We start from the raw sequence: 21265 nt of genomic DNA on the forward strand, positions 1-21265 counted from the left end.
TTAATTAAATATTTCAAACCTACACAGTATAGAAAATACAAAATTGACATCTTATCCAGAATTGTGGGGAGAGAATAGAGAGTTGAAGGCAGAGGCTCTCAGCCTGGACGGCTGTTAAGGCTAGAGACCTTTCTTTCTTAAGTCCTTAATTGCTTTTTCCAATGTTTCCTTTCCACCAGTAAAGTTTCCCTACTTCTGTCTCTAGTTTGTATGGGTTTCCTCATCTCTGTTTTACTCTGAGGCAAAATCTAAGGCATAATTATTTGATGACATTTTAAATACCAGCAGCTTTCTGCTTGGATAGGAAAACAATCAGCAGTCTTTAAATTATAAATATTTTTTTTCCCAGAAAAACTCAGAAATTTTGTCAAGTGCGGAAGGGAAAGCTGTCATTCGTCAGTATAACAAAATTTCCTATGTTCTGGTGGAATTCGAGGTGGTCTATCACACAGCTTGGGTCAGAGAGATCTCGCAGTTACAATATGGTGCGTATAAGACTCGCGGTGATGCTTTGGAGGGGTATTAGGTGATTTTGAATGAAGTCATGGTTCTGGAGAATTTGTACATCCCTTTAATACAATATTACAATAGTTACTTTTAGATTTGGGGATTATATAATTATTTTTTTAAGTTCTTACTAGTATTCTGATTCTATAAGCGAAATTTGCCATCTTAAAGTTGATATACTTCAATTGTGACCTCCCACTAAAAAAGCAGCATTTAAAAGTAACTATTGAGACTCTTCATAGATATTTCTCCGTAGACTTGGGGGAATTTTTCATATTCAGTTTTACCATGTTATAGATTCAAATCTCAGTCCTGATCAGCGGAGAAAGAATTGCATTTTGCTTGTCTTCCTCCTCCCCTTCCATTCTTTCTTTTTCTGTAACCGAGTTTAAGTTCACTTTTGAGCTCCAGGAAATTCACAGTATTAGGGCTGTGCCTGAGTACCTCTGCGGGGTGCCAAAGTGTTGGGTGGAGTCAAGTGTGAGGCAGGGGATGGGCGGTTTCAAGCCATCATGCATCCATGCTACCATCACCTGTAATGTTTGTTATTGTGGGGGCTCAGTTATTGGTTGGTTCAGGTTCCTGCTTTGTGCCATCTTTGTTATGCCCCAATAATGAGTCCGTGATTAAAGGAGCGAGACTGATACAAAGCGAAGGTCAAGCAAAGCTTTATTTCGCGCCAAGCATCAAGAATCAGACCGAACGTTCGGGGCCGCACCTCTTGCAAGAGAGGGCAACCCTTCTGTTTCACAGTCTAGCTTTTAAGGGCAAAGGCCATGCGGTTGGGTCTGGCCACGCACAGGTGACCAATTAAATTACAATTTACCCTAGTAGACATTTGAATCAGCCTATTACACCTTGATTAGGATTGGTGCCAAAAGGGTTCCCAAAGGGCGGGGGCCCATACTCCTTGGTAGCTAGGGAAACAGTATGCAACCCCCTACTGATCGGATGTCTCCACCTGGCCTGACCCACCTTTGTATCTGGGCTTTGTTACCTGGAGCTGGTTTCCGGGACTTGTTTTTAAGTGAATCCCCTGGGGGAAGGGGAGCAGGGACAGTTTAAGGGTTAAACAACAAGGTTTTTGTTTAACCTCAATGAAAGCCTCTTGCTAAAATATAAAAATATAAAATAGGTCCTTACAATCTTAACCTTAAGCTTTTGTCTATAATCTTGGTGGAACCCTGACCGTGACTCCAGACAGAAAGGTTTCTCCCTCCCAGGCCAGGATCCCCACTCCAGCAGAGTACAAAATTGCAGACACAGGAAGCACAAATCCTGTGGTTGGGTCATTGCGAGTGATAATAAGAAGGGCCGCTCTTTTTCTGCCCCTTGGTTCCAGACCCGTATATTTTAGCTGTTGGAGGACATGTCACTATTGCTACCCATTGATTAGCTCATGCCTCCATCCTGGAGGACAGGGTCCCAACCCTGCAGGTTGTCTTCCCCGCCTGGCCCCTTAGTTTAGCCATTTGTAAGCCACTTGTACCAGGCCAGCCGGTAATACCCATAGCGGGTAATGAGTATGGTAGGACCCTATGGATCCTACTGAAAACTAGCTAAGGAACAAAACTCTCAAGGAGTATCAAGAGAAACTTAAAGTTCACGTTATGGAGAAGGACAAAACAGAACTGTTAACTGAAGTATGAGCAGGTACTATCTTGCTTCTACAATATCATATGCTTTTCTACTTTTCTTTTGTCCTGATTGTTTTTCCTCTTACGAGGCCATGTTCAAAAACAAGTTCACCAGTCACCTCTTCAATATAGCCCTTCCTTATTCTTCCTCCCCTACACACTTTATCTGCTCATCTTTCCCATGACACTTACCGCTTCAGGGATCTGTCTCAAATCCCCTTCACCTTCCAAGGATACTGTCTCTTGTCTGTTTCATCTTTTATCCTTTAAATAACAGTCAGTGATGCCAACACTTATATAGAGTCCTTACCCTGTGCCAGTCAAAGCAGTTTACACATGCAGCTTCCTTTTGTCCTACGAGGAGCTGTAATTATCCTCATTTTATAGATGAGGAAACTGAGGTACTAAGAGATTACATCACTTGCACAAGCTCATCATGCAGCTTGGAAGTGGCAAAGCTGCTGTTTAAATCTGCCTTTCCTATGAACACAGGTTAGTGGAAATGAATTGTTCTGCAAGGCTTCTTGTTACATTGAGGTGGCTATATTTAACCATATAGAAACTTGGAATAATAATTGAGGACCTGGAATTGACCTCTTGTAGATGGTTGGTCTATGAAGTTGAATGAAATGTCATTCAGTCCTGGAGCCGACTTCCTGGCTGTCATAATTCTTAGTGGTCTTGCTGAACATTTTGTCCTTTGAAGAAAGCTCAGTACAGCCTTAGGGAAGATAGATTTCATTACATGAGTGTTCCAAGGTTATTTTGGAATTTACTTGGGAGGATAAATGATTTCTGGCCCAATTTTAAAAAGATTCCATGTGAATTAGGTAAGAATTTTAGTTGAAATCCTCATACAACCAGCATCATTAAGAACCATTTCGAGACTAATGTTATCTGATGAATAAAAGTCAACTGACTTCAAAGGAATATATAGACGATTTCATTATACTAGAAAATAGATGCAGCCACATTCTATGAAGTAATGTGAGGCTTGGAAGATACATAAGAAATTCTCCTGTTAGTAATGTTTGTTAATATAAGATATAATTTAGGCTAGCACATACTCATCTAGAAGTGTGTTATTATTATTCCTCTAGAAGTAATTCATGTTAGGATAACAATTTAGCTAAGGCTACTCACCACTAGCCGGGATTATATATTTCAATTCATAATCAAAAGCATGCCCGCAAATTCCTATTTATATGAATGATGTTCAGGTAGCAGTTTAGGTGTAGCATAAAAAAAATCTTTATCTCCTAGAAGCTCACAATGCCATGGTCTTTAGTAAATATATCTTATTGATGTTGAGCTTAGTTAGCAGACTTTCAAGATGAGGGCTTAATTCTTCCTTTAAAGGAGCAGTTTGGGGTTCATTGTGGAAAAGGGTTTGTCATATGAAGTATGTCCTATTTTATACTTGTGCACACAGTTCTCTCCCAGAGGTGAATGAAATCACAATCCATTAAAAGAAACTACATTGTATTATAGCTCTCTTAGACCCACTCAGAAAAGTGTTGCTGTTCATAGCATGGAGGCTATCTGTTCTTCATTCATTTTTATCTCTCTGGATCTGATTTTATTTAAGTTTTGAGCACGGACCACATGTCAGATGCTATGCCTCATCACTGGGGTATCCAACACTATTGTTCTATTAAGAAGTCAGCACCCAGTGGGGAAGGGAGGTGTGTAAGGATGGCTGGAAGCAGAAGAGAAATCCAGAAAAGCTCATGTCAATAATGGTTTATTTGTAGCTTTACAAGCCACACTTTTTGTGCGACACCCAGAAACTGGGAAGTTGCTGGTTAATTTTGATCCCAAAATTCTGGAAGTTGTTCGGGAAACCAAGTGCATGATAAAAATGAAGTTGGATGTACCAGAACAGGCAAAGAAATTGCTAAAATTGGAAAGTAAATTGAAAGCAGACAAATTGCATTTGCAGGTAAGATAGATAATATACATATATTTTAAAGATTTTATTTATTTATTTGAGAGACAGTGAGAGAAAAAGAGAGCGTGCACAAGCATGAGCAGGTGGGGAGGGAGGAGGGAAGGCAAAGGGAGAAAGAATCTGAGGCCAACTAAGCACAGAGCCTGACTTGGGGCTCCATCCTTGACTTTGAGATCACGACCTGAGCTGAAACCAAGAGCCTGATGCCCAGTTGACTGAGCCACCCAGGTGCCCCAAGATAGATTATATTTTAAAATTATTTTTGAAGGAGGGTTTTTTTGTGTGTGAAAAAAAATATCATAGCAGTTGTGCTGATATGGTAGTGAGAGATAATTTTTTACTTTGTTGATTCTTTCCATTTTTCTTCAGCTTTACTGACGAATGGTTGACAAGTAAAATGATAAGATATTTAAAGTATACATCATGATGATTTGATATGAATATACATTATGAAAGGATTTCTCTCATGTAGTTCATTCATCTATATATTATGTATAATATATAGATATATATGTATTTAGATATATATCTATTATCTATATATTATACATATATATCTATATATTATATATTGATATATATATGTATATATTAAACCAAAAAGAAACAGTATATATTTGTTTGTATATACACATATATTTGTTTCTTCTTGGTGAGAATGTTTAAGTCCTACTCTCTTAGCAAAATTCAGTTATATGATACAATGTTATTTGTTACAGACACCACATTATACATTGGATCTTCAGTCCCTATTCATCTACCACCTGAAAGATTGTACCCTTTACCCACTTCTTCTTAATCCCTCCCCACCCCAATCCCTGGCAACCACTTTTCTACTGTTTTTACAAGTTCAGCTTTTTAAAATTCCACATATAAGTGAGACCATACAGTATTTGTCTTTCTCTGCCTTATTTCATTTAGCATAAGGCTTTCAAAGTCCATCCATGTTGGTGCAAATGGCAGAATGTCTTTCTCATGGCTGAATAATATTCCATTATGTATATATACCATATTTTCTTTATCCATTCATCTATTGATGGATGTTTCCATATCTTGGTTCTTGTAAATAATGCTGCAGTGAACATGGGAGTGCAGATATCTCTTCGAGACACTGATTTCATTTCCTCTAGATCTACATTTAGAAGTGGGATTGCACACATGCGGCATTTTTATTTTGAACTTTTTGCAGAACCTCCATACTGTTTTCCATAGTGGCTGCACCAATTTACATCCACACCAACAGTGCATGAGGGTTCTCTTTTCCCCATATCCTGGCCAACACTTGTTATCTGTTGTCTCTTTGAGATAACCATTCTAAAAGGTTTAATTTTAATTAATTAATTAAATTTAATGATTAAATAAAGTAAATAATTAAAATAAAATTGAAAATAAAACATAAAAATAATAAAATAAATTAAATAAATAAATAATTTAATTTAAATAAATAAAAACCATTCTAACAGGTGTGAGGTACCATCTCACTGTGGTTTTGATTTGCATTTCCCAGATGGTTAGGGATATTGACTACCTTTTCATGGACCTATTGGCTATTTGTGTGTCTTCTTTGGAAAAATGCCCATTCAGTTCCTTTGCAAACGTTTTAACTGGATTGTTGGAGTTTTTGGTTATTGAGTTGTGTGAGTTAGTTCCTTATATATTTCAGCTATTAACCCTTTATCAGATATATGATTTGTAAATATTTTTCCCATTCCATAGGCTGCCTTTTCATTTTGTTGATGGTTTCCTTTGTTGTGCAGAAGCTTTTCATTTATATAGTCCATTGGTTTCTTTTTGCTATTGTTGCTTGTGGTTTTGGTGTTAAATCCAAAAATCACTGCCAGGACTGATGTCAAAGAGTTTACCTCCATGTTTTCTTGTTGGAGTTTTATAGTTTCATGTCTTAAACTTAAGTCTTTAATCCATTTTGAGTTGATTTATTTGTGCGTGTGTGTGTGTAATATAGGTGTCCAGTTTCATTCTTTTGCATGTGATTGTCCAGTTTTCACAACACTATTAGCGAGACTGCCCTTTTACTATTGTGTAGTTTTGGCTCCTTTGTATATTCTTGCTTCTTTGTACATTAGTGGACCGTATGCACATGGATTTATTTCTGGGTTCTTTATTCTGTTCCCTTGTTTATTCTTTACTTTATTTTATATTCCAATATAGTTAACATACAGTGTTATATTCCCTTGTTCCTTCTTTATAGTAATAAAATACTAATGTGCAAATAGGAGAGTGGGAACAGAAAAGGAGGAAAGGAATTAATAACTTCAAAACTATTAAGTAAACTTTGAAACAGCTTAATATTATTTATTTGGGGAAAAATTAACCTGAATCCACGTTTCATAACACACCATGCAATAAATTACAAAATGATCAATTTTTATTGATCATTAAGGTTCATCTCTAAAAAATATCTAAAAGAAAAAAGAAAAGCCTGTTAACTCTGATTGTGTATACATTTATTTTGGTTTTTTTTTAATTTTTTTATTTTTTTTTAAAAGATTTTATTTATTTATTTGACAGAGAGAGATCACAAGTAGGCAGAGAGGCAAGCAGAGAGAGAGGAGGAAGCAGGCTCCCCTGCTGAGCAGAGAACCCGATGTGGGACTCGATCCCAGGACCCTGAGATCATGACCCGAGCCGCAGGCAGAGGCTTTAATCCACGGAGCCACCCAGGCGCCCCTGTGCATACATTTATTTTGATTCAAGAGAAGAAGTGTGGCATCAGTAACAATATGCTTTAATGTGTCAGAAGACAAGGAACAGAAAGGGGAAAAACGTATAATGACAGCTAATGTGAGAAGATAATTATCCAAGCTATTTGAAATAGCATAAATACAGAAAAATAATTAAATAATAAATACAAAACATACAACTCTAGAAAGTTTCACTGACTTGCTGTTTAACAGAGATGTTAAGGTAATTTACAGGGGAAGAAAAAGTATGATAAATTAATCTAAATTTAGGCGAGCAGCCTTAATCTTGGCAGGACTATGAGGAAACAGGTATAATGAAACCTTCCTGGTATGGATGAAAATATGACTTGCTTTACAATAAATTAAAGTTGCACATACCGTTTTGACTTTCAACAGGGTCTTCTGCAGTATTATGAAGACTTATGTCAGGAAGTGCCTTCGGTGTTTGTCAATCTGATGACCCCTAAAATGAAAAAGGTTGGTAATGCTGAAGGTTTATATTATTTCCCTGTTGTTTAAAATTAGATCCCCGTTCTACAGATTATGGATTTTAGAACATCTATTCTTGCCTGGATCTTCTGTCTTTCTAGTTCAACATTATAGCTCTATTTTTCCTATGGAGTGATTTCTTTTCAACAAGTTTTGTTGCCTTTGAAAAACAACTAAATCTCAATAATGAGCACTTTCTAAGAATCCATGATTCTTCATGGACAGCCAAAGATGATTAAAAAGCAAAGTCACCTTTACCAGGTATAGTGGAGGGAAATATAATTAAGGAAATATAACATATGATATTTCCAGGTAATAAAAGAAAGCTTTTTTTTTTTTTTTTTTTTTTTTTGATAAACACAGATATTCCTGCTAATCATGGAAGCTGCTACCTTTTTTTTTCTCTTCTTTTTCTAGGTGGAATCTGTGTTGAGACAAGGGCTCACAATATTAACATGGTCGTCTTTAACACTGGAAACCTTTTTTAAGGAGGTTGACTCAGTTTTGAATATGTTCAATCAACTTTTAAAGAAGGTATGATACATACATTTTAAAAAACTACATACATTCATACTCAGGCTGTAAGAAATAGTTTGCTTATCTCTGAAATCTAAAGGGTGTGACTTTTAACTAGAAGGGCTCCTATTAAGTTAAAAAAATAATGCTTTATGTTTCTCTTGCTGCTTTGGGACCTTTTCATTTAGGGTTGCCTTGTTTTTATCTCTGAATTACTTGCTTTCAATTTGTTAAAATGGCGGTTCATCTCCACCATGCAGTTTAGAAAATGGGATGATGGTAGACTGTGGAAAATGGCAGCATAGAGTGCTTAAATATTAATATTAATACATCTGCTATTAGTTAGATGAGGCATTCATCTAATTGGAGACTGCCTATCAATTTCTGACATCTTTGCTACGTGGATTATGCATGCCTTTTAGATGTGCTGATCTGTGATGGCAGCCTGGTATAATAGACAAAACTTGGAGGTTTGGGAGTCAGCTAAACCTAGCTACAATGATCTGCCTTTTGCAATGTATGTGTTCCTTCCCAGGTTACTTTACTTATCTGAACCTTTGTTTCTTTAGCTATGTAACTTGGATAGTAAGTGAGTCATAGACCAGAGTAAGGATTAAAAGAGATAACACATAGGAGATTATGGTTCATGATGCTTGCTTGCTCTATAAAACTTTATTTCCATATTAAGCCTTCTTTGCAGATGTGCTCTTAAAATTTCCACCAAATTGTGCTTGGCTTAAGACCCAAGTTTCTAGATATATCCCTCTAAATTAGTTTATAACTCAAGTACATTTGGATGAAAGAAGAGTTTTCCTCTACATTTATTTTTCTTGTTGGTAGATCAGTGACTTGTGTGAAATGCATATTGATACGGTTCTAAAGGAAATAGCCAAAACTGTGTTAATTTCCCTGCCCGAAGGGGGTGCTACCAAAGTAGAAGACATGTTGACACTCAATGAGGTATGCATTTATCTATTATGTTTTAATCATAGAAATCCTGGCTCATAAACCTAACGTGGAAAACCTAACAGTGGAATTCTCTCTCAGTAGCATATAGACATCCTAGCTTTTTCAGAGAGCCTCAGATCCAAAGATTCAACATGGCTTCAATAGCTCAAACCCGCGGCCACACCCTAGATGTGATCTTTCTAATATCCTCAACCTCAGACTGGAGTCTCCTGGGTTTCCAGCAGTGGTTCACTCTTCTTCCTTTGATGGATGACATTGAGTACCTCTTGGTTTTAACTACCACAGACTTTCCCTTAAGCCACTCAAAGAAATCTGGGAGTCATCTGGAATCATTTCCTCACTCCCACTTCCTAAATTCAGTCAGCCTTCAGATTTAGTGAGGTTTTTGCCTTTTACTCCAAGTTTGCTTGAATTGCCTCTTCTTTTCCATGCTTACTACCCCTTTCCTATGTCAGGCCCTTAAGACTCATTCTGAGTTTAGCACTGATGTTATGATCTAACTAACTGGTCTCTCTGCCTCCATATTTGGCCCTGTCATATCCATTCTCCACATTGCCACTCATGATCTTAAATCCTTCAAGAGAAGTTTCATCCAGTGTCTACAGGACAAAACCTAACCTCCTCAGCATCACAATATACTGAAATTCTTTGAGTACTTATTTATGCTCCATTGTCTCAAAATCACAAAGACAGGAACCCTGTCTAATCATTTTTGAGGCCTGGCACATAGCAGTCTCTCTCAGAAATGCTCACTTTATGTCTTGAACCAGATTCTTCTTTCTTTTTTGCCTGCTGTGTACTTCAACTACACTCACTCTGCTGCTTTGGGTTACCTTGCTCGTGTCAACCAAAGGTAGCTCTATCTCAAGGGGTCCAATCCAGCCCATGGAATACAGGAGCGTTTGCTCCTTTTTCTATGGAAATGCAGACTCCTCTTGCCTTTAGGGGTTTGGACAGCCAGCTGGCCTCTTGCCTTAGGACAACTTAGGCATAGGTCAGTTCCTCTAGCCCCAAATTCTAGAGGACATGGGTCAAGATCTCCAAGTGGTCCCTTTGGTGTACCCTACACTTATTTCTACCTGATCTCTACCAATGATCATACTTCCTTTCTATAATCTCAAGATGGGCAAAGGTCTGATGGTTGTCTCCCCTGCTACCATTTAAGAACTACCTCCTGCATAAGCTGTAGGATCTTAAAGTCATTTGTTCTCAGCATTGGGACTTTGGCTATAATAGGGACAACACAAAATGGCCCATTTTTATATCTTGTTCTTGGAGCATGTGAGTTTAAAATGATTGTGTCTTCCGGACCATTTGTTCCTTCTATCACTGTTAAGCTTTTAGTCTTTGAAGACTATTTTATTTGTCATTATTATAGCTACACCAGACTTTTTTGGTTATTATGTTCCAGATATATCTTTCTCTAGTCTGTTTTTTCCAACCATTCTGGGTTCTCCTATTTTAGGTTTTCTCTTCTAAAGAACATTTAGCTGGATTTTGTTTTTAACCTACTGTAAAAAATCTTTTTTTTTTTGCAAGTTACGATATAAATTTAATGCACTTGCAGTTAGAATTCCTATACATTTATTTTCATAAATTGCATTAAATTCTATTATTTTAAAATGATAAATAAGGAAGAATAGGTAATAAAAAATTTTATTAAAGCCATTGTAATCAAATCAATATGGCATTAACAGAAAAAATATATAATTTAGAGGAACAAAGTAAAGACTCTAGGAAAAAAAGAGCACAATAAAAAATTAATACACCATCAAAGGTAATATTTTAGTTCAGTGGGGAAAGTGACAGATTAATTAAATGGTGTTAGCACCGTTTCTCAGGAAGAAAATATGATTAGGTACCTCTCTTTTTTAATTGTTGAAATATAGTTGACATACAATGTTAAATTAGTTTCAGGTGTACAACACAGTGATCTGACAATTCTATACATTACTCAGTGCTCACCACAATAAGCATAGTCACCACCTGTCACCGTACAATATTACAGTATTATCGACTATATTCTCTATCCTGTACTTTACATCTCTCTGATGGATTTATAACTAGAGGTTTGTACCTCTTAATTCTCATCACCTATTTTATCCATCTCTCCACCCTCATCCCCTCTGGCAACCACCAGTTTGTTTTCTGTATTTATCAGTCTGTTTCTGGGTTTTGTTGTTGTTGTTTTTGTTGTTGTTTTTGTCTGTCTGTTTGTTCATTTGATCTTTTGTTTTGTTTCTATCCATGTTATAAATGGAAAGATCTCATTCTCTTTTATGGTGGGAAGATATTCCATTGTTTCTACATATCACATCTTTATCCATTCATCTATTGGTGGACACTTGGGCTGCTTCCAAAATTTGGCTATTATAAATAATGCTGCAGTAAACATAGGGGTGCATGGATCCCTTTGAATTAGTGTTTTGTTTTGTTTTCATTTTTTGTGTAAATATCCAGTAATGTGATTACTGGATCATAGAGTAGTTCTATTTTTAACTTTTTGAGGAACTTCCATACTGTTTTCCAGTATGGCTGTGCCAGTTTGCATCCCCACCAATAGTACAAAAGGGTTCCTTTGCCTCCACATCCTCGCCCAACACTTGTTTCTAGTGTTTTTTATTTTAGCCATTCTGACAGGTGTAAGGTGGTGTCTTATAATTTTGATTTGTATTTCCCTGATGCGGGACATTGAACATATTTCCATATGTCTCTTGGCCATTTGTATGTCTTTTTGGAAAATGTCTTTTTGGTGTTAAAATTTTTTCCATCTTCATTCCGTGGAATCCTTCAGGCTGGCTTCTATATTTTTTTATATGACTCCAGTAGTCTTTGAAAGCTCTCTTGCTTTCTGGAACTGTAGGGTATCATAGGCTCACCTTGTACATTTCCTGTCCCAGATCTGGGATCACCCATTTCTCCAGTCAGTCCTCATTCCCTTCCATGTTACCAGTAGAAAATAGTATATGGAGATCACAATTTGGGTCCTAGGAAAGGCACTCATTTTAAACTTTTAGCTATTCCTTATAGTATTATTTCTGTATCTCCCAAGTAGTATATCTGGGGTACTGCTCTTGAATTGACAAATTTGTACATTATTTGCTTCCTGCTTCAATAAGTGAGGATTTAGTTCTTTGACCCTATCCTCTATCACTCCTCCCTTGTTTTCTCAATATAGTTATAAAATCACTTTTAGTTAAATAATAATGGTAAATAACAACACTTAATTATGCCCATACAAATATTAGCCAATGCAGAACCATGTACTGTACGTGTAATTTTTTTTCTTATATAACTTTTTTGTTTTGCTCTAATTGTTTCTGTTTTCACAAGTTCTTTCAAATATGCTATTATATCAGAGTCCCAATTTTTCCCCCAAGAGACTTCTCTCAGAGCCCTCTGACTACCTGTTTTTAACCTGGGTTGAGTGCTCGCTTTGGCAGCACATATACTAAAATTTAACCTGGGTTGATTAGTCTCTAGGTCAGCTGCAAAATTATTAACCTGGAACTCTCCCTGTCTGCCCTGCTGGATTCCACATCCAGGATTCCATATCCCTAGGAGGGACTGCCCTTCAGATGCTAAAAAGGCCTTTTCTGAGCAAATGAAATTTTCCAAAGAAAAAGTCTCCTGCTTCCTGCCCTGGGGGGGGAGGGGGTGGGCGGAGGGAGTGCTAGGGGTAATTTCCTGCCTGTCATTTTCTTCTCACTCATTCTAGAATCTGAATCTATGCACTTCATACCAGGTCTTACTTATAAACAAGCAGAATACAAAGGAACAGGAAATACCTCTATCAGTATCCTTCTTTTTGTCCATTTACAATGATAATCATTTTCTATTGGTATGTACCTACAACTGTTGTGACACTGTCAGCCGCTCAGTGGGAGAAAAATTCACACTACCAGATAGAATTTACTTTGCAGACACTAACAAAGAAATTTTATATGCATAGGAAGAGAAACCGATCACACAAATCAGGGAAATTAGAATAGATAAAGTGTGGCCTAGTTTGAATGTGGTGATTGCATTGATATCCCATGAGCAGATGCTATTACTATGAGATAAGTGATAAGTTAAGATACAAGAGGTGGAATTTTGAAGAGCGCTTTGCCAATCAATACGTGCCAGTCACTTACATCAGATGGATCCATAGTCTAGTAATATGTGGGCTGCTCTTCCACAAACCTGTCATCAGGCGGGCCTTTATAATGAAGGCAGAGTAAGATTTATAATGACAGGACAAGTCTGGTAATATTCTGGACAGAAATAAGTTTTGGAAACACTACACATACTGCTAATTTTGGTGGGAGGTTAGTGTGGGCCAGCTGGTGGTTTCATACCATATTTGGGAACCGGGGATATTTGCAGTCAGGGAAGTGGTCCTTGACTTGGAGCATCTAACTGTGGTTTTAGGAGAGATTATGTTCTTTGTTTAAAAAGCTATCATCCACCGGCTTCACTTTGGATCCTTTGCTCCATGATGCTGAGCCTGGGACTCGGCAAAGTGCATTTATCTTTGATAAATCTTTGCTGGCTTCCTTTTAGGCTTTGCCAATAGTGGTGATAGAAGGAGGGTGGAGGAGAAAGAAGAGACTTGCCCTTTCCCGCTTTTCTTCCTGTTCCCAATATAGTCAGACAACCTCTCTTGGCTGGCAGTGGCAGTTAATCCTAGGTCCTAGCTTTTTCCAGCCCTTCCAGAACTCGCTTCTTGTGCTTCTCAGATGTACCAACCCCACAAGGCCCTGCCCTGAGGCAGGAGCGCCGGCTGGGCAGCTCCCTCACTTCCCAGCTCCAGGTTCTAGAAACTCCATCCTTTTGCCTTTGCTCTTCCAGGTTCGGGAGCTGCTTCCTGCAGTAACTCTCCGTGTGACTTTTGTGTCCCTTTTTGCCTTTTTGAGTCCTTTAACAGTTGTTTAATCACTTCTCTATATTAAGTTCTCTCATTCTGTCTGGTAGAATAGCTGGTGCGGCATCTGTTTTCCTGACTGAACCCTAACTGACATATCTGTATCTCGATAGGTACACAAAGGGAATAGAAAATCAGGAGAATGTGATCCAAGTTATGATAGGAAGACTGGTAAATACATCAAAGGGTATTAAAAGTTATTTCAACAAAATCAGCTTGGCTCCATAGAGACAGAAAGTAGATTGGTGACTGCCAGGTCTGTGAAGATGGGTGAATGAGGAGGGACTGCTAATGGGTCTGAGAATTCTTTTGGGGGGAGATGAAAATATTCTGGAAATAGCAGTGATGGTTGCACAGCTCTGTGAATACACTAAATATCAATGAATTGTATACTCTACAAGGGTAATCTTTGTGGTATTGTATTGTGAATTATATCTCATTTAAAAAAAGAAAGAAAGAAAGAAAGAAATTAGTTTGACGGTTTTCCAGTCTGTCCCTGGACTGGCCTTCAGTTCAGTCTGCTCTTCACTGAGTTCTGAGAAGGCTCATGGAGGAAGTTCCAACCTCTTTTCAAAATCTCGGTCCTCCAGATGGGCCCCAAATCCCCTCTTTCTTGCCCTCTTGGCAACCTTCCTCCCCCAGTCGTCTTCCCTCTCTTCTTGATCTTCATTTCCCCCCTCCACCGGACACCTCCTACCAGCAGTCTAATACGTTCTATTGTCTTTTCCTTGCCAACAAACAAAAACCTTCCCACACCTCCCTTCATTTCTCATTCACAGCCAAACTTCCCATGTGTGCTGCCTTCACTTACCCATCTTTCATTTCCCATCTCCATTTGTGTTCCCCAATTCCTGGCTCAGATTGTTTCTGGCATGAATTAATATTTTTAATACCTTTATAGAGATATGATTCACACAACATAACAACGTACCCATTTAAAGTATACAGTCCAGTGGTTTTAGTGTATTTACAGAGTTGGGCAACCATCATCACAGTTTTAGAACATCCTTCCTCTCAACCCTTCCAGCCCTGGGCGACCACTAATCTGGGTTCTGCCTCTTTAGAGCTGTTTGTTTTCCCTGCTCTCACCACTGTCATTCCAGTGTTAACCACTGTGTTGAATTAACCAGAAAGGATGGAGTGAGTAAGTGATGGACCCAGGTGGGAAGAGCTGGTGCGGTGGGGAGGGCACCAGAGAATATCTCCAGGTCGGAGGAGGAACACCACTTCTTCTGAGACTGAGAAAAGATGAGAGTGGGTTCAGATACACACAAACTGGAATAAATGAGAGAGAGAGACACTTAGAAGTAGCTCTCTCAATCCAGTAGTCAAGAAAGGAACATGCAAAGGCACTGCATGAGAAATATGGGACTTTCTGAGGCTTGTCTGTGTGGAGATTTTTGCTTAGACAGGCTCAGATCCCCTTGAAGAAGTGAGTTTGAAGGCCCGTGTCGGCTGCTCCCTTTTATTTTTCTCTTCCCTAAAAGGTATGGACATCATAGACATGTCAAAAGACCTGTTCAACCTCATAGGCAAGTTTTCTTTTCTGAATTTAATTAGTTCTTAATTTCTTCCCAAAGCCTATTAGAAAAGTTCAGAAAGGCAAAGCCCTGGGTTTAAAATCAGACAACACTGGTTTCAAACTCCTGCGTTGTCCAGTTGCTATGTGACCTTGGACAAGTTGCTGATTCTTTGAGCCTCGGTTTTCTCATCTGTGAAATGGGGACAATGATATTACCTATCCCAAGTGGTTGTCATTTAATTAAATGGGTTATTACATGGGAAGCTCTTAAACAGATGCCTGGCGTAAATGAGCCTCATGCTCACTTTAAAACCTTATTTCGTTTGAATCTCAAAGCAACTCTTTGGATTGTCCTTTTTTGAAACCACTTCTCATTTTCAATGTTTGACATCCTTATCTCTCTTGTTCTTCAGCTTTTTAAAAAAAATTTCTTTTTCTTTATTTCCTTCTTTGTTTTGTTTTTGTTTTTTAAGTAACCTCTATATTCAACAGGGAACTTGAACTCATGATTCCAAGGTTAAGAGTCTGTTCTACCTACTGAGCCAGCCAGGTGCCAGTCATCATATAAATGTGAATGTAGATGTTTATGGGTGATGGAGTCAGATAAAAGTCAAAGACTTTGAGTTTTCTTTTTCTCTCTTCCTTTTCTTTGCTTGGACCTTAGCAGCTATGCCTTTAGCCATTGACAGTTTTGGATCTAAAACATTACGCTATTGGCAACTATATCTAGTCATTTTCTTTTCTCCTTCTCCTTTTTTTTTTTTTCAAGATTTTATTTATTTACTTGACACAGAGAGAGTGAGCAAGAGAAAGAGAAACAGAGAGCAAGCACAAGCAGGGGGAACAGCAGGCAGGGGAGAAGCAGGCTCCCTACTGAGCAGGGAGCCTGCGGTGGGGCTCGATCCCAGGACTCTGGTATCATGACCTGAGCTGAAGGCAACTGCTTAACCAACTGAACCACCCAGGCACCCCTCTCTAGCCATTTTCAAGTGATGTTAATTATACTTCTAGAAATTAAGGTTATATTAATAGTTTTTACAGTATTTTTAAGCATCTGTAAATTAATAGTCATTGCCTTATTTAATAGACATACACAAAAGAATGGGCTGATGTTCTAAACCACAAAAGTAAGCATGTGGAAGAAGCTGTCAAAGAACTTATACTAATATTTGAAAATATTTATGAAGTTAAGTACAGTGGGAAAACAGCAAAACCATTACCAGGTAATTTTGCTTGCTAGTTACAATGTTTGAGTTATGGTATTATAATCACGAGAGTGATGGATATGTTCTTAAGCGGGTGCCTTCTGCTTAGCAGGTACCCAAATTCCAGACTCCCTGAAGGAAAACGTGTTCAGCATATACTACACCATTTGCACAAACTGCTTAGGCACAGGGAACCCTTTATATCAGCTAGAGAATGGTGGGAATGAGATGCCAACCAAGGATCAATGTTGCAAACAAGTCTCGGGCCTGTTATGTTAATCTCTCTCTCTCTCTCTTTTTTCTTTTAGCACAGCATGCTAAAATGTCTGGAGACATTTTTGGTTGTCATATAGCAGAGGGGATGCTACTGGCGTCTAGGGGGTAGAGCTCAGGGATGCTGCTGAACATTTTTTAGTGCACAGAACAGCCTTCAATAACCAAAGAATATCAGTAGTGCTAAGATTAAGAAATTATGAGCTTAAATAACTATCCACAGGCTTGGAACTAGAGGGTATTATGCTAAGCAAAATAAGTCAATCAGAGAAAGACAATTGTCATATGATCTCACTGATATATGGAATTGAAGAAAGAAAGCAGAGGATCATAGGGGAAGGGAGGGAAAAATAAAATAAGACAAAATCAGAGAGGGAGAAAAACCACTAGAGACTCTTAATCATAGGAAACTAACTGAGGGTTGCTGGAGGGGAGAGGGATGGGGGAGGGGGTAACTGGGTGATGGACATTAAGGAGGGCATGTGATATTATATAAGACTGATGAATCACTGAAATCTACCTCTGAAACTAATAATATACTATATGTTAATTAATTAAATTTAAATTAGAAAAAAAAATCCATGGCCTGTCTTATTTCTCTTAGAGTTTTTCTACTTGTTTAATTAGCTTTCTTCAGAAGTGTCATAAACCCCAATTAGCTCATTAAGTTAAAATACTCAAAAGGTAAACACATATTTTATTTATTTAATTTTTAATTTTTATTTATTTGACAGAGAGAGAGAGAGAGCACAAGCAGGGGGAACCGCAGAGGGGGAGGGAGAAAAAGACTCCCCACTGAGCAGGGAGCCCTATGTAGGGCTTGATCCCAGGACCCCGAGATCATGACCCGCTCTGAAGGCAGACGCTTAACACTTTGAGCCACTTAGGCACCCCAACACATATTTTGGAAAGATAATATGTAAAGCCCACTTAAAATCTTTCTTAATTCTGTATACTAAGAAGGAGTATATTTAAAGAGTATTTCTTAGTAGAATTACTATTCTGTTGAGATGGGTGATTTAAATTGAATTCAAAGATGATTCCTACTGAAACAAGTCTTAAATTTTTAGATTCAAAACTTTTAAAGAAGAAGTTTCCTAAGAAGATTTGGCTATGTGGAATAAACTAAATGCTCAACATTAAATGTTATATATGTATACATTTTTGTTTTTTATCTGTAGAACAGAGGAAACATGTTGTTTTTGGAAGTGAAACAGAAGAGGGTGAAAGCACTGATTATGAGGCTAATATCATTCCTGAGGTTGATGTTAATGATAAAGAAGATGAATTTAAGAAGGTATTTATATGACATGACTTCATGCAGTTTAGCTGAATTATGACTCCTTGGGCTGTAGATGACCCCAAATGATGCTTCCTCTGGGCAGTTCTGCATCCAACCTGAATGGACTTATAACCAACCTGGATTTATAACAAAATCTAGAAAATGTAATTTTTTTTTTTTAAATTTATTTGACAGACAGAGATCACAAGCAGGCAGAGAGGCAGACAGAGAGAGAGGGGGGAAAGCAGGCTCCCTGCTGAGCAGAGAGCCCGATTCGGGGCTCGATCCCAGGACCCTGGGATCATGACCTGAGCTGAAGTCAGAGGCCTTAACCCACTGAGCCACCCAGGCGCCCTAGAAAATGTAATTTTTGATTCTACATTGTAGGATCTTGCAAGATCTAGCCATCCTTCTAGTTTTCCCCAACACCATCAACTTTTAAAGTGATTCATCAATACAGTTTATAAACTCATCTCCCTGTATTGTGATTGGCCATATTTTCTTATACAGTAAATGTCATACTTCTGGGGCTGTAGTGCCAGTCCATCCAACCCAAGAGTGGAGAACTCTGTTTCCAGTTACTGTGTTTAATTGAGTTACCTATCTTGCAAGGCCAAATTTTGATTCACTTGGGCCCAAGGATCTGTAATTTTTACTAGCATCCCTGGGATAACCTGTGGACTCCCCTCCAGGAGAAACCCTAAGTGGGCAGATTTTCATGTGTTGAGATGTGTTGAGAATGAAGGTTGACAAGGACATATGGGGTTTCTTGTTCCTTTTTAGGCCTCACCCTTCTGGTCATGCACAATTCTGAATGCCACTCCCACATTTGTGCTAATCCCTACTTTCTCCTCCTCCTGTCAGTTTTCTTTTAATCCCTCATCTTCTTTTACTTCTTCTTTTATTTTACACACTTTTACACCTCTAACGAACACTGTAACACAGTTTTGGAAATAATCAGCACACATCTGATCCACTTTCACCTTTTTGCTCAAGGAGGATATCACCAATGGATAGAAAAGCACTTCCCCGCCACTGAGACTAGATTTTGGCTGTAGATTTCTTCTCAGTACCGTGCTTCAGGTGGCCATTATCAAGTGGCAGGAGGCAGCAGGAGAGAGGAAGTGTATGCTCCTGCTAGCAGTCCTCCTCTTCCAATTACATTCCCATTGACACTGGTTGGGGTCCTTAGACCAAAGCTGATGATCATCAGAGTCTCTTGAATTGGGGGATCACTTGGAGCTGCATGAGTGGCCGTCATCCCTCAAATCCATCATCCTCCACATTGCTGCCAGAATGGTCTCTCTAACATAAAAATCAGACTATGTCATGCCCATGTTTTAGCCTGGTAATTCACCAGCACTGATCCTATTCCTCTTTGCTCAGGCCTGATAACTCTGCCTTCTGACCCAACTCAAACTGGCTGGTCCACCCTGTCCCAGAGGACGTAGAAGGGTGTAGAAGCAGAGAGGAACACAGATGCAGAGAGGAATAGAGTTTGGGCCTGGAGGTGTGACTCACTGTGCTAGCAAGGCATGGTGCCCAGATCCCTTCCCAGGCTCAGTATTTGTCCTGTGCTCTAACCAATAAACTTGGCAACACCTCTGGGGGGAAAGAAGGACTTAGAGAGAGGGGCAAACCATGGTCCCAGTGTGGTGGAAATTTCATCCCATATATTTTGGTATTGTACATTTTAATTTTTTAAAAAAGATTTTATTTATTTATTTGAGAAAGAGAATGAGAGAGAGTGAGCACAAGCAGATTCCCCACTGAGCAGGGAGCCTGAGGTGGGGCTCGATCCTGGGACTCCAGGATCATGAGCTGAGCTGAAGGCAGATGCTTGACCAACTGAGCCACCTGGGTACCTTTGTTGCCACCTTTAGAGAGGCAGGTTCTCACCCTGCCACTTGCACTAAGTTCCCTAGGCCTGAAGTTTTGTGCGGAGAGGTCTTGAATGGTCCCTAACATTGGGGCATGTGGCTTCTAGTGTATCATTTACAGATGCTTTCAATTTTTTCCTTTGATCTGTTAATATTTGCTTTGTATATTTTGATGCTTCTGCTGGGTGCATCTACATTCATAAATGTCCTATCTTCTTGCTGGGTTGACTCCTTTTATCATTTTGTAATACCATTCTTTGTCTTTTTATACAGTCTTTGTTTTCAAGCGTGTTTTGTCTGATCTGAGTAGGTACTTCAGCTTTATTTTCATTTCCATTGCACGAAAGATCTTTTTCCATCCTTTAACTTCCAGTCTGTGTGTGATTTACTTCTGAAATGAGTCTCCAATAGGCAGCATACAGATGGGTCTTATTTCTTTATCCATTCAGCTACTCTGTGTCTTTTGTTTGGAGAATTTAGTCCTTTTCATTTCAAGCAATTGTTGGTAAGTATATAATTATTGCCATTTTGTTCATGGCTATTTTTGTTTTCTGTTTGTTCCTTTCTTCTCTTGTAATCTGATGACTTTGTTTACTGTTATGTTTAGATTCCTTTCTTGTTTTCTTCTGTGTATTAAGTAGAAGTTTTCACTTTGTGGTTACTCTGAGGGTCACATAAAATATCCCATTTAAATAGCAGTCTTTTTAAAATTGATAGCAACTCAATTTAAACATATTTTAAAACTTTATTTTTTTCTTCCCCATGTCTAGTTTTTATAATTTTGGTGACACACTTTATATCTTTTTATTTTATACTTTCTTTATTTTATACTTTCTTTAAATTAAAATTTTAGCTAATTTTACTACTTTTATCTTTTAACCTTCATGCTTGCTTTATAAGTCATTGGTTCACTACCTTTGTCATATATTTACTTTTTCCAGTGAGATTTTACTTTCATATGTTTTGTTATTATTAATTAGTACCAATTTTTTTATCATAAAGAAATCCCTTTAACAATTCTTTAGGGCCAGTGTAGGTGATGGACTTCTTTAGCTTTTTGCTTATCTGAAAAGCTCCTTAAATTCTAAATGATAATCTTGCCACTTGCCACATAGAGAATTCTTGTTTTGAAGTTTTTTTTTTTCTTTCAGCACTTTGAATGTGCTATACACTTCCTTCTGGCCTATAAAGTTTCTGCTGAAAAATCTGTTGATTGCCTTTTGGGGTTTCCCCTTGTATGTGAAACATTGTTTTTCTCTTCTCGCTTTTAGGATTATCTCTTAAATTATCCTTAACTTTTATCATTTTAATTGCAACGTGTCCGGGTGTGGATCTCTTTGGATTCATCTTAGTTGGAACTCTGGGTTTTGTGCATGTGGATGCCTGATTCCTTCTTCAGCCTTTATTTCTTTAAGTCATTTTTCTG

At 38.2% G+C, this 21265-nt stretch overlaps 1 protein-coding gene across 2 annotated transcripts in view; it reads left to right on the forward strand.

The window, feature by feature from the left end:
• The window catches only part of DNAH8 (dynein axonemal heavy chain 8), a gene marked incomplete at its 3' end in the record, with an annotated part of 317468 nt that overhangs the window by 55732 nt on the left and 240471 nt on the right, over positions 1–21265 (forward strand). For both annotated transcript variants that reach the window (XM_080806629.1, XM_080806628.1), the window contains exons 13-19: positions 350–485; positions 3899–4086; positions 7194–7274; positions 7704–7820; positions 8643–8762; positions 16287–16422; positions 17859–17974. In XM_080806629.1, coding sequence (XP_080662755.1) covers positions 350–485; positions 3899–4086; positions 7194–7274; positions 7704–7820; positions 8643–8762; positions 16287–16422; positions 17859–17974 — 894 coding nt within the window. The remainder of the gene's footprint in view (positions 1–349; positions 486–3898; positions 4087–7193; positions 7275–7703; positions 7821–8642; positions 8763–16286; positions 16423–17858; positions 17975–21265) is intronic.

The sequence above is a fragment of the Martes martes genome (assembly GCF_963455335.1).
Source record: "Martes martes genome assembly, chromosome: 6".
Classification (NCBI taxonomy): domain Eukaryota; kingdom Metazoa; phylum Chordata; class Mammalia; order Carnivora; family Mustelidae; genus Martes; species Martes martes.